The 22,105-nt window shown below is 45.8% G+C and overlaps 1 protein-coding gene across 4 annotated transcripts in view; it reads right to left on the reverse strand.

Annotated features, from left to right (window-relative positions):
- Vps8 (VPS8 subunit of CORVET complex) overlaps window positions 1-22,105 on the reverse strand; it is a 223,458-nt gene that overhangs the window by 84,079 nt on the left and 117,274 nt on the right. For all 4 annotated transcript variants that reach the window (XM_087575759.1, XM_087575760.1, NM_001427620.1 and 1 more), the window contains 5 exon segments: window positions 20,822-20,904; window positions 19,768-19,852; window positions 18,942-19,040; window positions 12,080-12,169; window positions 9,896-9,942 (listed from right to left, as the gene is read on the reverse strand). In XM_087575759.1, coding sequence (XP_087431885.1) covers window positions 9,896-9,942; window positions 12,080-12,169; window positions 18,942-19,040; window positions 19,768-19,852; window positions 20,822-20,904 — 404 coding nt within the window.

Raw genomic sequence — 22,105 nt, forward strand, 5'->3', positions numbered from 1 at the left:
GTGGAACCAGTAAGCACTGTCTTAGAGTGACGCTTGTCATTATAGCTCAACGAGTTCACTTCAGGGTAGCACCACTGATGCCATTTCTCCCCAGTGACTGCACAGCACTTTCGGGCACTGTGAAGACTGGCAGCAGGGAGGGAGCTTCCAGATAAGTATCAGCTTAATTTCTCACTATGGCCAAAGTCTGTGCCAGCAGTCTTTGGCCGTAGGGTTTTACAGATATTTTTCCAAGGGCCTCTTGTCCTCAGAATCTTCTATACAGTTCCATACAGTTCCTCGTGTTGTGCTATAAAACTATAAAACTATAAAATTATTTTCATTGCTACTGCATAACTGTAATTTTCCTACTGTTACGAATTGCGATATAAACACCCGATATGCAGATCTCGACCCCACAAGAACCACTGCTCCAGACACTTGAGAAAACAAGTTCACGTTCAACAAAAGGCGAAACAGCAATATAATTCATAGTGGAAACCAATGGAATAGACATTAAAAGGACAACATACGTTCAACATCTTTAGTCATAAGGGAAATGCAAATCAAAACAACCCTGAGATTTCACCTCACACCAGTGAGAATGGCTAAGATCAAAAACTCAGGTGACAGCAGATGCTGGCGAGGATGTGGAGAAAGAGGAACACTCCTCCATTGTTGGTGGGATTGCAGACTGGTAAAACCATTCTGGAAATCAGTCTGGAGGTTCCTCAGAAAATTGGACATTGAACTGCCTGAGGATCCAGCTATACCTCTCTTGGGCATATACCCAAAAGATGCCTCAACATATAAAAGAGACACGTGCTCCACTATGTTCATCGCAGCCTTATTTATAATAGCCAGAAAATGGAAAGAACCCAGATGCCCTTCAACAGAGGAATGGATACAGAAAATGTGGTACATCTACACAATGGAATATTACTCAGCTATCAAAAACAACGAGTCTATGAAATTCGTAGGCAAATGGTTGGAACTGGAAAATATCATCCTGAGTGAGCTAACCCAATCACAGAAAGACATACATGGTATGCACTCATTGATAAGTGGCTATTAGCCCAAATGCTTGAATTACCCTAGATCCCTAGAACAAACGAAACTCAAGACGGATGATCAAAATGTGAATGCTTCACTCCTTCTTTAAATGAGGAAAAAGAATACCCCTGGCAGGGAAGGGAGAGGCAAAGATTAAAACAGAGACTGAAGGAACACCCATTCAGAGCCTGCCCCACATGTGGCCCATACATATACAGCCACCCAATTAGACAAGATGGATGAAGCAAAGAAGTGCAGACCGACAGGAGCCGGATGTAGATCGCTCCTGAGAGACACAGCCAGAATACAGCAAATACAGAGGCGAATGCCAGCAGCAAACCACTGAACTGAGAATAGGTCCCCTATTGAAGGAATCAGAGAAAGAACTGGAAGAGCTTGAAGGGGCTCGAGACCCCAAAAGTACAACAATGCCAAGCAACCAGAGCTTCCAGGGACTAAGCCACTACCTAAAGACTATACATGGACTGACCCTGGACTCTGACCCCATAGGTAGCAATGAATATCCTAGTAAGAGCACCAGTGGAAGGGGAAGCCCTGGGTCCTGCTAAGACTGAACCCCCAGTGAACTAGACTATGGGGGGAGGGCGGCAATGGGGGGAGGGTTGGGAGGGGAACACCCATAAGGAAGGGGAGGGGGGAGGGGGATGTTTGCCCGGAAACCGGGAAAGGGAATAACACTCGAAATGTATATAAGAAATACTCAAGTTAATAAAAAAAAAAAAAAAAAAAAAAAGGACAACATACGGAGTTAACTTTTAAAGAGAGGGAGTTCTCTGAAGACTAACAGATCATCAGCAAAACTAAACCAAACAAAAAGAGAGAGAAGACCCACATTAGAAGTAAAATGAGAGGTCACAATAGACCCCAGGGAAAAACAGAAATCATAAGGGAATGCTTTGAAAACTTAAATTTCCTAAAGCTGGAAAAAAATCCAAAAGTAATATGTTAATTTCTAACTTACATAACTTGCCAAAATTAAAGCCATATGATACCAACAGTTACACAGGCCCATAACAATGTGACTGAAGCAGTGACGAAAAGTTCCACACAGAGGAGCCCAGACCAGATGGCATCAGTCTGAGTCCTATCAAGCTACAGAACAAGTCCTACCAAGACTTCCAAAACTGTCCCACCATCAGGAAGGGAAGGAACACAACAGAAGTCATTCTAAGAGGCCGGTATTTCCTTGACAGCAAAACAAGACAAGGACACACGTACAAGTCACACACACACAAGCAAAAAGCTATATGCAATAAACCTGCGTCTAACATTACACTAAACAGAGAGTTCCTAACAGCTTTTCCCTCTACATAGAGATCTGACCGACTTTTCAGGAAAGTTGCAATATATAAAATCAACATATTAAAAAGCAATGGCTTTATATATGCCAATAGGTTTCCTGAGAAAGAACATCCCAACTCAGGAGAGCTCGATGAGAGAACTAATGTTGAAAAATGGCTATCTTGTCAGAAGTACTGCAGATCCAACATGATTCCAGCAAAGCTCCACAGACCTCCTCACAGAACTTAGGGTTCCCCTGAACCCTAAGAATCATACGAAACACAGGAGACAACGGATACCCAAAGCAATGCTAAACAGAACGCACTGCCAAGATTTCACGACACCTGACCTCAAACGATCCGTCAGAGCTGGAGTGACACTCGCAGCATGGCTCTGGCACTACAACAGACACACAGACCAGTGGGACATTTTAGAGGGCCCACGTACGCTGAACAAAAGCTGTCCTATTTAACAAATGTTGCTAGCTAAACTGGATCCCCGCCTGCAGAAAAATGAAACTGAATCCATATTTCTTAGTCTACACAAAATCGATTCAAAGTAAATTAAAGAACTTCATTTAAAACCTGGAGTGTTGACATGGCAAGGAAAAAAATAGTGAAATGTATATTCTTAAAACTGCAAAAATAAACATTAAGAAACCCAAACTGCCAATCAATAAAAGGGCCAATGGACTAAAGCGTTCTCAATAAGACAAAGCAGCACCTACAGAGGGATCTTTACCAACCCTCTATCAACGCAGGGCTAATATTAATAAATTAATTAATAATGTGAAATGAACAAAGCCCTCAAGTTAGACTCTGTGACAACCCAAATGACCCGATTTAAAAATGGGGTAAAGAGCTAAACAGAAAATTCTCAATGGAGGAGTTTTGAGTGGCAGAGAAGCACTTAAAGAAATGCTCAAAGTCCTTAGTCATCGGGGAACGCAAATCAAAACAACCCTGAGACTCCGTCTTACGCCTGTCAGAATAGCTAAGATCAAACACTCAAGTGACAGTGCATGCTGGTGAGGACACAGAGCAAGGGGAACACTCCTCCGCTGCTGGCGGGAGTGCAAGCTTGTACAGTCACTGTGGAAATCGTTTGGTGGTCTCTCTGGAAACTGGGAATAGTTCTACCTCAGGACCCAGCTATACCACTCCTGGGCACATACTCATAAGATGCTCTACCATCCCACAAAGACGCTGCTCCACTACGTTCATAGCAGCTTCATTTGTGATAGCCAGAAGCTGGAAACAACGTAGATGTCCCTCAACTAGAGAATGGATAAATAGAATGTGGTACATCTACACAATGGAATACTATTCAGCTGTCAAAAACAAAGAATTTTGTAGCCAAATGGATGGAACTTGAGTATATCATCCTGACTGAGGTAACCCAGTCTCAAGAGGGCATGTATGGTATATAATCACTTTATAAGTGGATATCAGCCATAAAATAAATCCACACTCCACTCCACAGAACCAAAGAAGCTGAACAAGAAAGAAGGCTTGGTTGAGGGTGCTTGAATCTCTCTTAGAAGGGGGAATAAAATAGTTTTAGGAAGCAGAGAGAGAGGTAGGGTACTGGGGGGGGGAGAAAAGGGGGAGGGAAATGAGGAGTTTCAGGATCAAGTGTGGAGAGAGACAGGAGACATGAGCAGATGGCCATGAGAATGAATGGAAATCTCCAACTCACAGGGGCGGGGAGGTGGTTTGCATCTCCAGGATGTAACAGAGACCTGGGATAAGGAAGGCTCCCAAGAATAAATGGGGGTGACAATAGCTGTGACATATAGCAGTGGGGATATGGAACCTCAAGAGGTCACCTCCTGTAGCCAGGCAGGAACCCCAGTGGAATGACAGGGACACAAAACCTACCCACAAAACTTTCAACAAATTTTGTAGATAAAATTTATCTTTACAAAAAATGTAGGGACGGGGGATGGAGCAGAGACTGAGGAACAGTCAGCTGATAAGTGGCCCAACTTGAGACCTATCCCATGGGCCAGCACCACTGCCTGACACTATTAATGATACTCTGTTACGCTTGCAGACAGGAGTCTAGCATGGCTGTCCTCTGAGAGGCTCCAGCCAGCAGCTGACTCAGATTAATGCAGAAACCCACAGCCAAACAGTGGATGGAGCTTGGGTACTCCTATGGAAGAGTTGGGGGAAGGATTATGGAGCCCAAAGGAGATAGAACTCCACAGGGAGACCAACAGAATCATCTAACCTGGACCCTTGGGGCTCTCAGAGACTGAACCACCAACCAAAGAGCACACATGGGCTGGACCCAGGCCCCCCTGCACATAGGTAGCAGATGTGCAGCTTGGTCTTCATGTGGGTTTCCTAACAACTGATGTGGGTGCTCTCTCTGACTCTGTGTCCTGCCATTGGATCCCCTCCCCTTACAGGAGAGGATGTGCCTAGTCCTGCTGGGACTGAATGTTCCAGGGTGGGGTGGTACCGAGGAGAGGGGCTTCCTCTTTTCTGGGAAAAGAAAAGTGTTTATTACAGCATATTCACAACAGCGATGTAATGGAACCAATCCAGCTCTCTATCGACAGAGGACTGGATAAGGAAGTATGGTTTACATACTCACTGGCATTTTCTCAGCACAAAGAAAAACAGGTTGTGTAGTTTGCTGGAAAGCATCATATGAAGCAAATTAAGTCGAGGAAAGACAAACATTGCAAGTGTTCTCTTACTCCTAGGTTCTGGACTTGGATAGCTGCGTAACATCACGTACATACAGATGACAGGAAAGTAGAAACAAAACTGTCCTGGGGCCAAAGCAGACAATGAGAGGAGGAAGTGGGGTACAAGAGGTGTGCGAACAGTGCTTTATGTATGCATAAAGCGCCCGCTGTAACCCAGCAAACGACTAACGAGAGCGATGTAGAGGATGTTACGCATCATTACACGCAACTCCCAGGTGCTTCCACATAGTCAGTTACACTTCAGGATCTCACATGCGGACCTGCTTTGCTCACAGATCCACTGCGAGCCCCACCACCTCCTGCAGTCTGCTCCATTGTTACCAACCCCGTCATCTCCTGCAGTCTGCTCCATTGTTACTAACTCTGTCATCTCCTGCAGTCTGCTCCATTATTACTAACTCTGTCATCTCCTGCAGTCTGCTCCATTGTTACCAACCCCGTCATCTCCTGCAGTCTGCTCCATTGTTACTAACTCTGTCATCTCCTGCAGTCTGCTCCATTATTACTAACTCTGTCATCTCCTGCAGTCTGCTCCATTGTTACCAACCCCATCATCTCCTGCAGTCTGCTCCATTGTTACTAACTCAGTCATCTCCTGCAGTCTGCTCCATTATTACTAACTCCGTCATCTCCTGCAGTCTGCTCCATTGTTACCAACCCCGTCATCTCCTGCAGTCTGCTCCATTGTTACTAACTCTGTCATCTCCTGCAGTCTGCTCCATTGTTACTAACTCAGTCATCTCCTGCAGTCTGCTCCATTATTACTAACTCTGTCATCTCCTGCAGTCTGCTCCATTATTACTAACTCTGTCATCTCCTGCAGTCTGCTCCATTATTACTAACTCTGTCATCTCCTGCAGTCTGCTCCATTATTACTAACTCAGTCATCTCCTGCAGTCTGCTCCATTGTTACCAACCCCGTCATCTCCTGCAGTCTGCTCCATTGTTACTAACTCTGTCATCTCCTGCAGTCTGCTCCATTATTACTAACTCTGTCATCTCCTGCAGTCTGCTCCATTATTACTAACTCAGTCATCTCCTGCAGTCTGCTCCATTGTTACTAACCCCATCATCTCCTGCAGTCTGCTCCATTGTTACCAACCCCACCACCTCCTGCAGTCTGCTCCATTGTTACCAACTCCGTCATCTCCTGCAGTCTGCTCCATTGTTACTAACTCAGTCATCTCCTGCAGTCTGCTCCATTGTTACTAACCCCATCATCTCCTGCAGTCTGCTCCATTGTTACCAACCCCATCATCTCCTGCAGTCTGCTCCATTGTTACCAACCCCACCACCTCCTGCAGTCTGCTCCATTATTACTAACTCTGTCATCTCCTGCAGTCTGCTCCATTGTTACTAACTCAGTCATCTCCTGCAGTCTGCTCCATTGTTACCAACTCCGTCATCTCCTGCAGTCTGCTCCATTATTACTAACTCAGTCATCTCCTGCAGTCTGCTCCATTATTACTAACTCAGTCATCTCCTGCAGTCTGCTCCATTATTACTAACTCTGTCATCTCCTGCAGTCTGCTCCATTATTACTAACCCCACCATCTCCTGCAGTCTGCTCCATTATTACTAACTCAGTCATCTCCTGCAGTCTGCTCCATTATTACTAACCCCATCATCTCCTGCAGTCTGCTCCATTGTTACCAACCCCATCATCTCCTGCAGTCTGCTCCATTATTACTAACCCCATCATCTCCTGCAGTCTGCTCCATTGTTACCAACTCCGTCATCTCCTGCAGTCTGCTCCATTGTTACCAACCCCATCATCTCCTGCAGTCTGCTCCATTATTACTAACTCAGTCATCTCCTGCAGTCTGCTCCATTATTACTAACCCCATCATCTCCTGCAGTCTGCTCCATTGTTACCAACCCCATCATCTCCTGCAGTCTGCTCCATTGTTACTAACCCCATCATCTCCTGCAGTCTGCTCCATTGTTACCAACCCCATCATCTCCTGCAGTCTGCTCCATTGTTACCAACCCCACCACCTCCTGCAGTCTGCTCCATTGTTACCAACTCCGTCATCTCCTGCAGTCTGCTCCATTATTACTAACTCAGTCATCTCCTGCAGTCTGCTCCATTATTACTAACTCTGTCATCTCCTGCAGTCTGCTCCATTATTACTAACTCAGTCATCTCCTGCAGTCTGCTCCATTATTACTAACCCCATCATCTCCTGCAGTCTGCTCCATTGTTACCAACCCCGTCATCTCCTGCAGTCTGCTCCATTATTACTAACCCCATCATCTCCTGCAGTCTGCTCCATTATTACTAACCCCATCATCTCCTGCAGTCTGCTCCATTGTTACTAACTCCGTCATCTCCTGCAGTCTGCTCCATTGTTACCAACTCCGTCATCTCCTGCAGTCTGCTCCATTATTACTAACTCTGTCATCTCCTGCAGTCTGCTCCATTGTTACCAACCCCATCATCTCCTGCAGTCTGCTCCATTGTTACTAACTCAGTCATCTCCTGCAGTCTGCTCCATTGTTACTAACTCAGTCATCTCCTGCAGTCTGCTCCATTGTTACCAACCCCGTCATCTCCTGCAGTCTGCTCCATTGTTACCAACCCCACCACCTCCTGCAGTCTGCTCCATTGTTACCAACCCCGTCATCTCCTGCAGTCTGCTCCATTGTTACCAACCCCGTCATCTCCTGCAGTCTGCTCCATTATTACTAACCCCATCATCTCCTGCAGTCTGCTCCATTATTACTAACTCAGTCATCTCCTGCAGTCTGCTCCATTATTACTAACTCCGTCATCTCCTGCAGTCTGCTCCATTGTTACCAACCCCACCATCTCCTGCAGTCTGCTCCATTGTTACCAACCCCGTCATCTCCTGCAGTCTGCTCCATTGTTACTAACTCAGTCATCTCCTGCAGTCTGCTCCATTGTTACCAACCCCACCATCTCCTGCAGTCTGCTCCATTGTTACCAACCCCGTCATCTCCTGCAGTCTGCTCCATTATTACTAACTCCTTCATCTCCTGCAGTCTGCTCCATTATTACTAACTCTGTCATCTCCTGCAGTCTGCTCCATTGTTACCAACTCCGTCATCTCCTGCAGTCTGCTCCATTATTACTAACTCTGTCATCTCCTGCAGTCTGCTCCATTATTACTAACCCCGTCATCTCCTGCAGTCTGCTCCATTGTTACCAACCCCGTCATCTCCTGCAGTCTGCTCCATTGTTACCAACCCCGTCATCTCCTGCAGTCTGCTCCATTGTTACCAACCCAGTCATCTCCTGCAGTCTGCTCCATTGTTACCAACCCCACCACCTCCTGCAGTCTGCTCCATTATTACTAACTCCACCATCTCCTGCAGTCTGCTCCCTTATTACTAACTCTGTCATCTCCTGCAGTCTGCTCCATTGTTACCAACCCCATCATCTCCTGCAGTCTGCTCCATTATTACTAACTCAGTCATCTCCTGCAGTCTGCTCCATTGTTACTAACCCCATCATCTCCTGCAGTCTGCTCCATTGTTACCAACCCCGTCATCTCCTGCAGTCTGCTCCATTATTACTAACTCCGTCATCTCCTGCAGTCTGCTCCATTGTTACCAACCCCATCATCTCCTGCAGTCTGCTCCATTGTTACCAACCCCACCATCTCCTGCAGTCTGCTCCATTGTTACCAACCCCGTCATCTCCTGCAGTCTGCTCCATTGTTACTAACTCAGTCATCTCCTGCAGTCTGCTCCATTGTTACTAACTCAGTCATCTCCTGCAGTCTGCTCCATTATTACTAACTCTGTCATCTCCTGCAGTCTGCTCCATTATTACTAACTCAGTCATCTCCTGCAGTCTGCTCCATTATTACTAACTCAGTCATCTCCTGCAGTCTGCTCCATTATTACTAACTCTGTCATCTCCTGCAGTCTGCTCCATTGTTACCAACTCCGTCATCTCCTGCAGTCTGCTCCATTATTACTAACTCCTTCATCTCCTGCAGTCTGCTCCATTGTTACTAACTCAGTCATCTCCTGCAGTCTGCTCCATTGTTACTAACTCCTTCATCTCCTGCAGTCTGCTCCATTATTACTAACTCCTTCATCTCCTGCAGTCTGCTCCATTATTACTAACTCAGTCATCTCCTGCAGTCTGCTCCATTATTACTAACTCTGTCATCTCCTGCAGTCTGCTCCATTATTACTAACTCTGTCATCTCCTGCAGTCTGCTCCATTATTACTAACTCCTTCATCTCCTGCAGTCTGCTCCATTATTACTAACTCCTTCATCTCCTGCAGTCTGCTCCATTATTACTAACTCAGTCATCTCCTGCAGTCTGCTCCATTATTACTAACCCCATCATCTCCTGCAGTCTGCTCCATTGTTACCAACCCCATCATCTCCTGGAATCTGCTCCATTGTGGTTTGGTTAGTTCTAGATCAGCAACTGAAAATCTCATTTGAATTTACCTTTCTACACTACTAGAAAGCTAATATAAACTAAACATATTGAGTGAGAGTTAATAAGTTGGCAGATGAGCTAGAAACTAGGTGTACCCCATTTACACCGTTTACCCAGGACTAGGCCAGGGGAATAGAAGGGGTCCATCCTGAAGGGAACAGTCTGCGTATAGGGCTTCATTATTTACACAGTGGGAACTCATCTGATACACTTATGTTTGAGTGGAAAGACAAGTACTACCTTACACCTACTGTCAGAGCAGGATGATTTATTGTTTAATAACCACTCCTTCTTATATTAAAAATAAGAAGAGCTAATATACCATTTGGAGGCCTAGGGCCAGTGTCTTAACTCTAGTTTCTTCCCATCCTTCCACATGTGTACTGTGAACCCCAAAGTTTATTAACATACCTTGGATCAAGAAGACTCCTCAAAAACTTGAAAAGCAAAAGCTGGTTCTGAATAGAAAAATAAAAAGCACATTAAGCATCAAATTTCCAGAATTATGCAATTCTAAAGAAGTAGTCTAGACTAGCCCTTCAAACCCAGGTGCTGTGTTTCCCTGAGGCGTCTGCACACACCTCAGTGCTGCAAACTCTCACAGCTCCAATACCCTTCAGGCTGATTCAACTGTCCTCTGCCTCTCCGTAGGGCCTGCTGTGAGAGTTAATGGTGGGGACAGTTGGGGCATACTTAAGGTCTGAACGAACAACTACCTCCAAAAATTCCATTCTATCTCTGCAACAGAATCGACCACAACTGCAAAGTGTTAGCCGTCAGCACAAAGTCTGTATTCTATGTCCAGCATTCATCAGCAATGTGACATGTAATTCTTAGTGTTTGGTTTCCATATGGGGAAACAAAACAACTCCACCCCTCCCCTGAACCCCGGCTGTATCTTCCCTGCCTTCGTCAAGAGTAGTGACAAAATGAGGTAAAGCTCCTCATAGAACATGAATATAGTTGCTAAGTTCTTAAGAGGCCTAAGCAAAAATGAGCATTTTCTTATGTATTCAAGTTTCTTCTCTACCAAGGAGGGAGCATTCCGTGTGAGAAGAATAGCATAGTTTTCAATATAATTTTAAATCTATTTATGGCTAGGGATGTAGCACAGAGATGGAATCCTTGCCTAGCATGCACCAGATAAGGCTCGATCTCACACTGAAAAGGGACAGGGAAACACACACAAAGACACACACACACACACACACACACACACACACACACACACACACACACACACAGATACATACATACACACACACATACGCACACATTTATTCATGTGTATACATACAAACACACATGAAACTATAGAAACACATGCTAGTTTTTAAAGACTGGCCCATGCACAGTCATTAGTCTCTATCAGCCTTCACACCCTGCCTTCCCTATGTTGCTTTCTTTTGTTTTCATGCCTTTCCTCCTGGTTATGACTTGATTTTCCTTCCTAGAGCCCTGGGAACTATTCTTCAGGAGCAAATTGCATTAAAAGTAAGGGAAGTGCATAAGATCAATGTGGGTTTATACGGCCACTAAAGCTTAGCAAAAATATAATGTCTTTGAAAGAACTGTGTAGAACTCAACAAAACAATCAAATAGTCACCTTTTAAAAAAAAATCCATCATACTCAGATTTATTTATGTGACCGATCAATCGCAGGCTTCTCTGACTCTTACTAGGGGAGGGGGTAGAAGTGGTTGTTAATTGTTACGTGTTTTAAAGACAATCCCAGAAGCACCAGGACAAGCAAGATTTAGTAGAAGCGATTTTTAAAGAGAAGAGGGGCTCTGGGTTTGAGGTGGTGTGGTATGTTAGATGTGTGAGCATGCTGTCCGACTGCCTCACTCTCCCCTCTGGCCATCATGGAAGTAAGCCAACTCACCCTGGCACTGTGGTGATAAAGTATGAGGAACAGTGGCCCTCACATTGTACCTCTCCCAGAGCTTCTCAGCATTCACCGTGCACACAGCCACGTCTAGAGAAGCTGTTCCTTAAAAAATCTAAAACATGACCATGGCTCTACTGGAAGGTGACCAAGTTCTGTTTAGGTAAGATGAGCCATCAGCAGAACAGGACTGTGGGTCCTACAGCCAAAGAAGCCAGGAAGCTCTTCTATGGCTTACGGTTTCTAGGGCAATGTAGGTTAGAGATTCAGAGATGTTTCCTCCGTGTCAGGATCCAACGATACACTCCCGCATCTCAATACTCAGAGATCAACACACAGCTGCTCCCATACACGTCCCCTTACAACACACGCGCAGAATACACACAAGGTAAACATACCACACAAACACAGTACATAAACCACATACACAGCATGCACACACATCTAACATACCACCACCACCACCACCTCCTCCTCCTCCACCACCACCACCTCCACCTCCTCCACCTCCACCACCACTTCCTCCTCCACCACCACCACCACCACCACCACCACCACCTCCTCCACCACCACCACCACCACCACCTCCATCACCTCCTCCTTCACCTCCACCAAGCTACTACTACTTGGCAACTATGGCTTAGGCTATACGTATAGCCAGGAGTCCTCGGACCCAGGTCCTCCCATCGTGTGCTCACAGTCCTTACCTGAAGCTGTCCAATGACTACTTCAATCTGTCCAGAGAAGTGAGTAGCAACCAACTCTGCAGCCTTACAGGGCTTCAGGGACACAAGTTCCTGCAGTCAGCAGAAAAGGCGGCCATTTTCACATGGACACTTAATGGGCTATTCTTAGGTATGAGGCTTGATGTCCTGAGTTTCCACAATGTACTTCAAGAGACCCTGCTTTAGGCTTTAATTTACCAATTGGCAAAGCTAGAACGGTCCCACACTACAAGTCAGAATTGAGTTTTTGTTTTTAACCTCTCTAGAATTTGTAAGCAGTGTAAGCTTTATGGAATTCTGGATTCTGACCACAACAGCTATGGATGAACAAAGGAGTGAGTGGCCCCCAAGTTCCCTGTCAAAGAGCTTCATGCTTGAGCTTCGAGAAATGAGTAAGGGTCCAGCTTTGATTTCTTTAGCTAAAATCTGCTGCAGGGTGAATTTACAAACCAGAAGTGTTTGTGGAACCCAACCTAAGTCATGAAGACACTACCGTCTTACCCACTGTTAATTAACCATTTTTAACAGGATCCACATCTGTCAGACCTAAGATTCCTATGTGTGTCTCCTTGGTGTCCCTGGCTACTCTTCCAATTGAAGCCCTCCTTTCCGGGATTGCTCCCACTTCTGCCCGCACTGAGTAGCTTTTATTACCAGTTTGACCCAAACTGGAGACACCAAGAAAGAGGGCCTCTCAACTGAAGAACTGCCGACATCAGACTAATCTGCAGGCTCATCTGTGGGGTGTTTTTTTAGTCAATGCCTGCTGTGGGAGGACCCAGTCCTTTGTGGGCGGCATGGTACCTGGACAGGAGGCCTGGGCTGTGTAAGAAGCTAGCTAAGGGGCTGCAGAGATGGCTCAGCAGTTAGGAGCACTGGCTGCTCTTCTAGGGGACTTGCTTTCCAGCACCCACACGAAAGCTCGCAGCCTCCAGTCCTAAAGGATCTGATGCCCTCTTCTGGCCTCCTCGACACTGCACGTGCACAAAAATTAGGTATAAATAAAGTCTGGGGGGGGGGGGAGGAAGGAAGGAAGAAGGAAAGAAGGAAGAAGGAAGGAAACAAGCAAGCTGAGCATGAACCAGTAAACAGCATTCCTCCATGGTCTCTGTTCACTTCCTATTTCCACGTTCCTGCCTTGAACTCCTGCCCTGCCTCTCCTCAGTGGTGAACTGTGTGTGAGACTAAATGAGCCCTTTCCTCTCCAGCTAATTTGGTTGTGGTGTTTACTACAGAAGTAGGAAGCAGCTAGAACTGTGTCTTTTCGATTTCTGCCTTTCTCTGCCAATGGGGCCCTTACAACATAGATAAAAGCAAAGACCAAGTTTGGAACGGCACAGTGTAGCAATTCTACAGTAATGGATTCCAGTGAGGCCGGGTGAGACAAAATAACAAAGAATTCAAAAGAATGACCATACGAACGTTCAATGAGATCAAACAACACGAATTCTTGAGTGAATTAAAAAACAACACAAATAAAGAGCTGATGAAACAAAGAAGACGGCACAGGATATAAATGAGGGAATCAATGGTGATAAAGACTGAAATCAAAGAGCAACTTTACCAACGAAGAGCTCAATGCGTCAGATTTAAAAACTCGGCAGAAGGTCTCACAAATGGATCAAGTAGAAGACGATCTCAGTCTCTGCCTGAGATGGGGGTGATTTAAAACATTCGGACAGTCGCACAAACAAAGCGACAAAGTAGGAAAGAGCATGGTGGATCCACACAACACCATCACAAAACCATAGGCCATAGGCGTGAAAGGGAAAATAAGCAAACAGCTGGTACCGGCTGAAGCATGAGAACCCACATAAAAGCCAGGGGCAGCAACCTCTGTCCCCCCAGAGCGTGGGCATGACACAAATACAGACAGGTCCTTGAGTCACTTGCAGTCTAGCCAACTGGCAAGCTTCAGGTTTATGGTGGTTTGAATAGGCTTGGCCCAGGGAGTGGCACTACTTAGAGGTGTGGCCTTTTTGGAGGAAGTGTGTCATTGGGGGCGTGGACTTTATGACCCTTCTCATATGGGGAGGCCAGTCTTGTCCTAATGGCTTTCAGATGAAGATGTAGAACTCTCAGCTCCTCCTGTGCCATGCCTACCTTGATGATAATGGGACTGAATGTCCGAACCTGTAAGCCAGCCCTAATTAAACGTTGTCCTTATAAGAGTTGCCTTGGTCATGGTGTCTGTTCACAGCAGTAAAACCCTAAATAATACATGTTCCAATGGAAGACACTGTCTTAAAAAAGCAAGGTGGTGGGAGCCTGAGGAAAGCACACCCAGCTGGACCTCTGGACTTAATAAATGCACATACACAAAAGAGAAAGAAAGAAAGAAAGAAAGAAAGAAAGAAAGAAAGAAAGAAAGAAAGAAAGAAAGAAAGGAGGGAGGGAGGGAGGGAGGGAGGGAGGGAGGGAGGGAGGGAGGGAGGGAGGGAGGCAGGCAGGCTGATTCAATAAAGTTACAGCAGAGGGCACTAGAGAGACGGCTCAGCAGCTAAGAGCACCACTGCTCTTGCAGAGAACTGGACTGAGCACCCAGTAACCACTGGGTGATTCACAACCACGTGTAACTGCAGTTCCAGGGTATCTGATGCCTTCTTCTGACCTCTGTGAAAACCAGGCAGGCACATGCTACACATACATGCATGCAAACGAAATGTTCGTAAACTTAAAATAAATCTTTAAAAAATGTATTTAGTCATAGTAGAATTTTCTGAAATATAGGGACGAAGATAGCCATCCACAATACTGAAAACATTCAGAATGCTAAACGGGTAAGACCAGAGGGACTCCTCCAAGTCATATTATAACGCCCTGAACAAAGAAATGCTGCAAATTCAAGAGGTGAGCACAAAGTCAGATATAAAGGCAGAGCCATCACAACACAGCAGATATCTCAGCAGAAGCACTAAAGTTCAAGAGGACAGGGAACGCTGTGTTCCACGTTCTGAAGCCTTTCTCCAGTAACCGCATTACTGCTTCCGACACAGCCTTCCCTTAAAACTGAATGCTAATCTTGGCCATCAGGCCGATATGCCTGGGAAGAGGAAACCTCAAACAGAGAGCTGTCTTCATTAGCTTGCCCCAAGGACATGTCTAAGGGGCCATTTTCTTAACTGCTGACTGATGTCGGAGGGTCCAGCCCACTGTGGAAGGTGCCACCCATGGGAGGTGTTTTTGGGCTACAAGCCAGGAGGTACAAGCCAATAAGCAGTGTTCCTGGGTAGTATCTACTCCGTTCCTGCCTTATTCCCTTAATGATGGGCTGTAGAGTGTAAGCCAGATAAGTCTTGCGTTCTCCTAAGCAGCTTCTGATCAGTGCTGAATGATTTTGGAACCCTGGGCTGGAAAAGCCATTAAGGGCTCAGCTTGATGGGCTGCTGCTGAAAGCAGTGTGGGTGATGGAGGCCTGGGGTGGGAGGCTGCAGAGGGACTGGATTCTTTCGGTGGAATTTTGGACTTTCATACTGCTGGGATTCTGTTTTATACTGCGTTATTAATATTAATATGGGACCTTGAGTATAAGCCGAAAAAGGAAAGTTACTGTTTAACCATGATGTGTTTGTATGTCAAGCTGACAAGGCGTGAGTGAGCTTGTGACAGCTAATCTTGGTTGTCAACCTGAGATGCCTCGGAATCGGGGAACTCAACCAAGAACTGCCTGTCAGATTGCTCCTTAGGCTTGGGCATGTCTGTGAGGCATTTTCTTAATTGCTAATTGATGCAGGACAGCCCAATACACTGTGATTGGTGTCATCCCTGTCGAGGTGGGTCTGCATTCTACCAAAAAAAGAAAAGGAAGAAGAAGACAAGGAGGAAGAAGAAGACGAGGAGGAGGAAGAGGAGGAGGGGTAGGAAGAGGAGGAGGGGGAGGAAGAGGAGGAGAGGGAGGAAGAGGAAGAGGAGGAAGAGGAAGAGGGGGAGGAAGAGGAGGAGGAGGTCAGTTGCTAAGCAGTGCTTCTCCATGGGCTCTGCCTTGGTTCCTGCTTCAAGCTCCTGCCGTAGCTTCCCCCAGCGATGTCCTACAGCCTGCGAGCCAAATGAACCCTTCCCTTCCCTTCCCCAAGCTGTCTTTGGTCCATGTTCTATCACAACAACAGAGACCTAACTAGAACAAGGGACAGAGAAATAAAGTTTCCAGGATGGACATAAACCAAATCCATGAGCAGCAGGGTCAGTCTACAGAAGACACTGGAAGAGCCCTTTACACTGAAGAGAAAAAGAGACACAGCACTGAAGCCATCAGAAGAGCTGCACTGGAGCAGCGGGCAAGCAAAGCAAGCGGGAGAGCCCCACACACTATAAAAGCAACAAAAGGAAAGGAATTGATGCATGCTTTTCAATAATTAGTACGTGTTAGTAGCCTCGGTTCTCCAAGGAAGACCCAGACTGGCACGTTAGATTAAAAAACAGGATCCACCAATTTCTATTTCTTGAATTCTGTCTGATCGATCACAAGGGACTAAGACAAGGATGTAATAGCACAGTGAACTATAGAATAATCAAAAGCAAAGCAAAGCCCCATGAGGACTGAACAGCACACCAGTGAATGCTGCATGGTTTGCAGAGGTCAGGAGCAGGGTCCAACTGCCTGGGCTTTCTAAGCCCTCCGAGTACTGTGGATACACAATAGGGTACACAGTTCAACGAGATCCATTCTAAGAATCTTTTAGGGATCTATGGATCTCCAAAACTACATGTAAATTTCCATATTATCATGTTACAGTATTAAAAGGCATGGGTTAATGACATCATAGTTAATGATACCCTGCATTAGAAGATTCTGAGTTTATACTGTATAGAATCTCATTGTAATATTCTTGTTCATTGTATTTATATTATTGAAGACACACAAGTTATTCAACAAGAATTCCATATATATATTTTTAAAGGTTTATTCTGATTTATGTGGTTGTGTGAGTAGATGCCATATTTGTGCGTGTGCACACAAAGGCTTACACCCTCCGAGCTGGATCACTCAGTTGTGAGCAATGCTGGGAACCAAGCCTGTGTCCTCTTGAAGAGCAGCAGTGCTCTCAGCCAGTGAGCCATCTCTCCAGCACTGAAAAACTCCGTAAGGGTCTGTGCGTGGCTTTAAAGCCTGAGGTGAACACAGTACAGAGGTGAGGGGGACAGTCAGCCAGGAGGAACGACTGTACAGCAGAAATGCTCCCTGCTTCCCGTTTCCCTCGGGGAGTCCCTCTGCTCATTGATCCATTCAGCACATCCCATACTCACAAACAGACATGAGCTTGTGTGGATTTCTGGAACCCATGTGTGCCAGGAACCATGATGCAGGAGGAATACTACGTACTATGGAGACCAAAGGGAATAAGGGAAAGGAAACCCAAAGTGCTGGAAGGTCTACTGGGTTTTTCCCGAGTCACACTGGTATTGTTAGCAGGAAGCTGGTTTCATTCCATAACATACACCACATTCTCAACCCCACATATGACGATGTGACCATCTCTGAGACTACACATCCCCAGGGACCGAGGACCAGCCCTCCACCAGATGTTTCTCCTAAGGTGCCGTTCAGACACACAGCCTTTCTAAATATAAGAATATTTCATCCTATAAACTGTGTGATGATGTACTTGCTGTGAGAGAGGAGTCGGGGAGCTGGAGAAGCGGCAAAAGACAATTCTTACTTTATTCTTGCTCTGTGGAGCTAAGACAAGAGGCTCTGGCCTTCACAAGCTCAGTGTACCTTGGGACAATGGACTATTCTAGCCAGCAGACAGTTATGAGATCAATAAGGCCTTGAACCAATTTCAAAAAGGAATAAGCTAGTTGAACCAATTCTGAAAAGCTATAAAGAGACAGAGCCTAACCAGAGCAAAAGATGCAGGAAAATGGTAGACTCCAGACACTAATGTCCTCTTCCTCAGGGACAGAACAGGCCAGCCTTTGTGAGTACATCTTTTCTCTTTTTAAAAAAAGATATCTATGTGTGTCACATATGTACGGTGTGTGTGTGTGTGTGTGTGTGTGTGGTCATTAGAGTGTGTCGGTGCACATGGCTGTGAGCCGCCTCCTTGGCGTTTGTTTTTAACAGAGCTCAATGTTCTCTCTGTATCTTGCTGAATTCTCTTCAATAAGAGTACACGACTTGAGGAAACTCCTGTGATATCTGCTGCTGCTTGGTTAGCAAAAGTTAACCTGGAGAACAGCCATTTAAATGGTAAAGGTTTAAAGGGCTGATGGGTCCCTGTTGGCACAGAGGTGGGAATGTGTCCATACTTGAGTGGCAGTTCTAGCAGGACCCTGGAGGTAGTATTGAGCCCACCCTTCATTAGTGAATCTTCTTCCTGCAGCAGGCAGACATTCATGCAGAAACCCACAGCTGGCGGCGGTGCTGAGAACAAGTGGTCAGGAGCCCACAGAAGAGGGGGTGGAGGATATGAGGCCCAGGGGAAGGGAGAGAGGTACAGAAAGACACCTTCTGGACCTGACAGAGCCGATGCACTCATGCACTCCCTGCAGCTGTGGCCGTCTGTTCAACACTGAGCCCAGCGTCATTTCATGCTGGGTAGAGGAGGGGCCCATGATGCTCTGTCCCCTTTAGAGACTGTGGGTAGCAATGGTGGCTGGGCAGGGGTGTTACTTTCTTCAGCGGTACAGTTACTACTGCTCTGGTAAATTTCCTCACACCCAGACCTGAACACTCAGTGGGGTACACACAGAAGGAAGACGTGAAAGGGGGAGGAGGAACACGAGAAGGGTTCTAGTGACAGAGGGAGGGGATGGGGGGGAGAAAGAGGCAGGGAATGACTAAGGTTCCGTTATACAAACATGAAACTGTCCAAAAATATTTTTAGGGATCCGGGGTCAGTACCTCCATGTGATCCATTGCTTTCTGCCACACGGACTGCTTCTCCTCAGCACTGTGACCGGGGATAGACAAGATGTTGTGGATATAATTGAAGACTTCTTCCTGTGGAGCACAAGACAATGCATTCATTCATCCTTGGCCTGAGCAGAATTCAGTGACTGCTGCTGGGTGCCAGTCTCCATAAACGTCATCTATTAGGAGATGAAAGTCCACTTAGATTTGGAGTTTATGGAAGCTGGCATTAGAGGAAAGGTAACTCTTATACATTCTAAATCTATTCTGCTTAAACTTGACCTCAATCTGTTAGCCCTCAGTGACTGAAGAGCAGACTTTTGTTTTGGGTAATATCTGTCTGCCCACATCCCCAATCTCACCTCAAACCCCTCCTGCCCTTGTCAACTATGCTCCCTCCACACTGATTCTCATTTCACCCACGTGATCTCCATTCAGCTCCCTGAAGATGTCCGTTTTGCCCTGCTTCGAGACGTTCGTGTCCACTTCTCCCTAAGCATCCCTCCCTCCCTATCTTAGAGCTCACCTTTGAGTGGCTTCTCTAATGCCAAAGGTCAGATCACCCCGATCTCTGCTTGCTCTATAACTCAGTCCCTTGTTATCCCCCAGAGCCGCACCCAGCCCTCTTGCATAGCACAAGTTAGGTCTACATCTGGTTACCACCAGTGTCTGTCACTGGGTTATACTCAAACTTCAGGAACTCTCGTGTTTTAATACAGACTCTACTTATAGCAGAGACCCTGCAACAACCACGTGGATACAGCTTGGGGAGAGACAATGGGGATAGACAAAGGGGTGAAGCAGGTTTGAGGCTGACCTCTCTCAACGGGTCGTGCAGGTAGCAGTCAATGATCTTGTCATACTGGTGTTCTCGCTCATACATAAATTCACAGATCTGATAGCTGGAATGCAAGAGGGCAGGCTTCAGTTGCCAAACAGGCGGGGCGATGCACTTCTGACACTCGGAACTTTAAACACGTGGAAAGGGAATGGTGCTGTTCCTAGTGCTAAATACAGGTCTAAGACTTCTAATCCAAGGATGCCTCAGACTTGGAGTCTCACATCAGGAACACAGGAAAGCACATGCAATGTCTAAACGCTGCAAACCCCGCCAGAGTCTAGTCCCAGGCATCTCAGATATAAATAGTTGGCCTGGGTTATGTATCTACGAGAGCACAGAGCCTGCCACTCTCCTAACAACTGAAATACTGCTAAGTGCTATATTTGCAAAAGCTTTAAAGAGACAGTACCAACTAAGAAATAGCTGGCGCTAGGTATCAGTAATTTGCAACAATTTTTATATTACGTTTCTTTGTTCAGAACTAAATACAACAAGGTGATTAAGTGTTGTCACATTGTATCTTATGTACAATGTTAGCTGTAATATCATTCCTACTGACATAACTGTCACAATCTAACAAACACCATACACATTAAATCTAGAGCTGGGCATGTCTATGGGGCCAGCGCTGGGAAGGCAGAGACAGCAATATGATAACAGCAAGTCATATGGAGCACATTCCAGCACAGCCCAGGGCTGTGGCGAGAACCTGTCTCAAAACACTAAAAATAAACAGATGTGTGCATAGACAAGGTGAAGCACAGGAGGGCTGCTTCTTTACTTTCACGTCAAAACAAACACACATTTTTAATTTATGCTATACATTTCTGTAAATTTTGCTAATTTTCAGAGTTCGTGCAAAGCTAAAAAACAAGACAAAAACAAACCCCCCACCCTCCTAAGCTTATGTTTTCATTACTGTTGTTGGTGTGCCCTCTCTTAGGTAAAATAGCAGATGCAAAATAAACTAGGTTTCATGTTAGAGACTAACAACATTGGAAAATTAATACACAGCTTCAAAACAGCTCACAATTCTGCCTTTTCTGCCATGCGGATGAGCCGACTCTCTTCAAACTGAACGATGCCCCCAGCCTGCAGCAGTTCTAAAAGCACCTGAAGGTTTAGAACAGAGTGAAAGCACTTTGAGAATTGCTCTGTGTACTAGTCCTCTAAGCAGCCTTGCAGCCCACAACCTTTCCCCTGTGTCTCATTGCCTGGGGATAGTTAGGACTGCATTCAGTGCCCTATGACGACTCTGCCCTTAAGGAGGAAAGGGATATCACAGTGTATCAGGTATAGCCCCACGCACTCACACTAACCTCTAAATACCCCTCACGCTTAAGAAGTTGCTTCTTTGTGTGTTACATGTATGAGTGTTGTGGCTGCATGCACATGTACCATGTGTGCATGCCTGGAGACTGCAGATGACAAAAGAGGGCGCTGGATCCCCTGAAAGTGGAGTTACAGATGGCTGTGAGCACCAAATGGGTGCTAGGAATCTTCTGCATGGGTACCTGGTGCTCTGCAAGAGTGCCGGCTCTCTTATCCACTGTGCCATCGCCCCAGCCCTGAGAAGTTAGTTTTGGTACTTTTGTGCCTTATGGTTTTTTACATCTGTAACATGGACAGTGCCCAGCTTTACACACTAATTATTTTAATTAAACATAGATATGTGTGTGTGTGTGTGTATGTAAGAGTATGTGTGAGTGTATGTGTATGAAGTGTGTGTGTGTATGTGTAAGAGTATGTGTGAATGAGTGTATGTGTATGTAGTGTGTATGTGTGTGTGTGTGTGTGTAAGAGTATGTGTGAGTGTATGTGTATGTAGTGTGTGTGTGTGTGTGTGTGTATTAGCAACTCTGAAAACATACAAAGGTAGGAACAATTCAAATGTCTATCAAGGATAAACAGACAAACAGGGTAACACATGAATTAATATTATTTTGTTTCAAAACAGAAAGGAAGGTACAATACGAATAATCCTTCAAGATACTCCGCAAGTGAAATGGAGCCCAGACAGATGGGCAACAGACACTATGGCTGAACTTACATGAGGAGCCAGAACAGAGAGAAAATAATGGCTGTGACCGGGAGCCTGGACGTAGGAGGACGTGGAACTGCTACTCAAGGTGACTGCAGCTCCTTTTGGGAAGGTGGATTAACTGGAATGGAGTTCCAACTTTAGACTTAAAACCGTGCATTCCAGGGCTGTTGGTAGGGACTTGACCTAGCAGCCGTGGAATCTGAGTCTGATCCCCAGCAGTGCATAAAACTGGGTACAGTACTGAGTGCCTATAGCCCTCGAATTCAGAAA

Source organism: Rattus norvegicus, chromosome 11, assembly GCF_021556685.1.
Source record: "Rattus norvegicus strain SHRSP/BbbUtx chromosome 11, alternate assembly SHRSP_T2T, whole genome shotgun sequence".
NCBI classification, from domain to species: domain Eukaryota; kingdom Metazoa; phylum Chordata; class Mammalia; order Rodentia; family Muridae; genus Rattus; species Rattus norvegicus.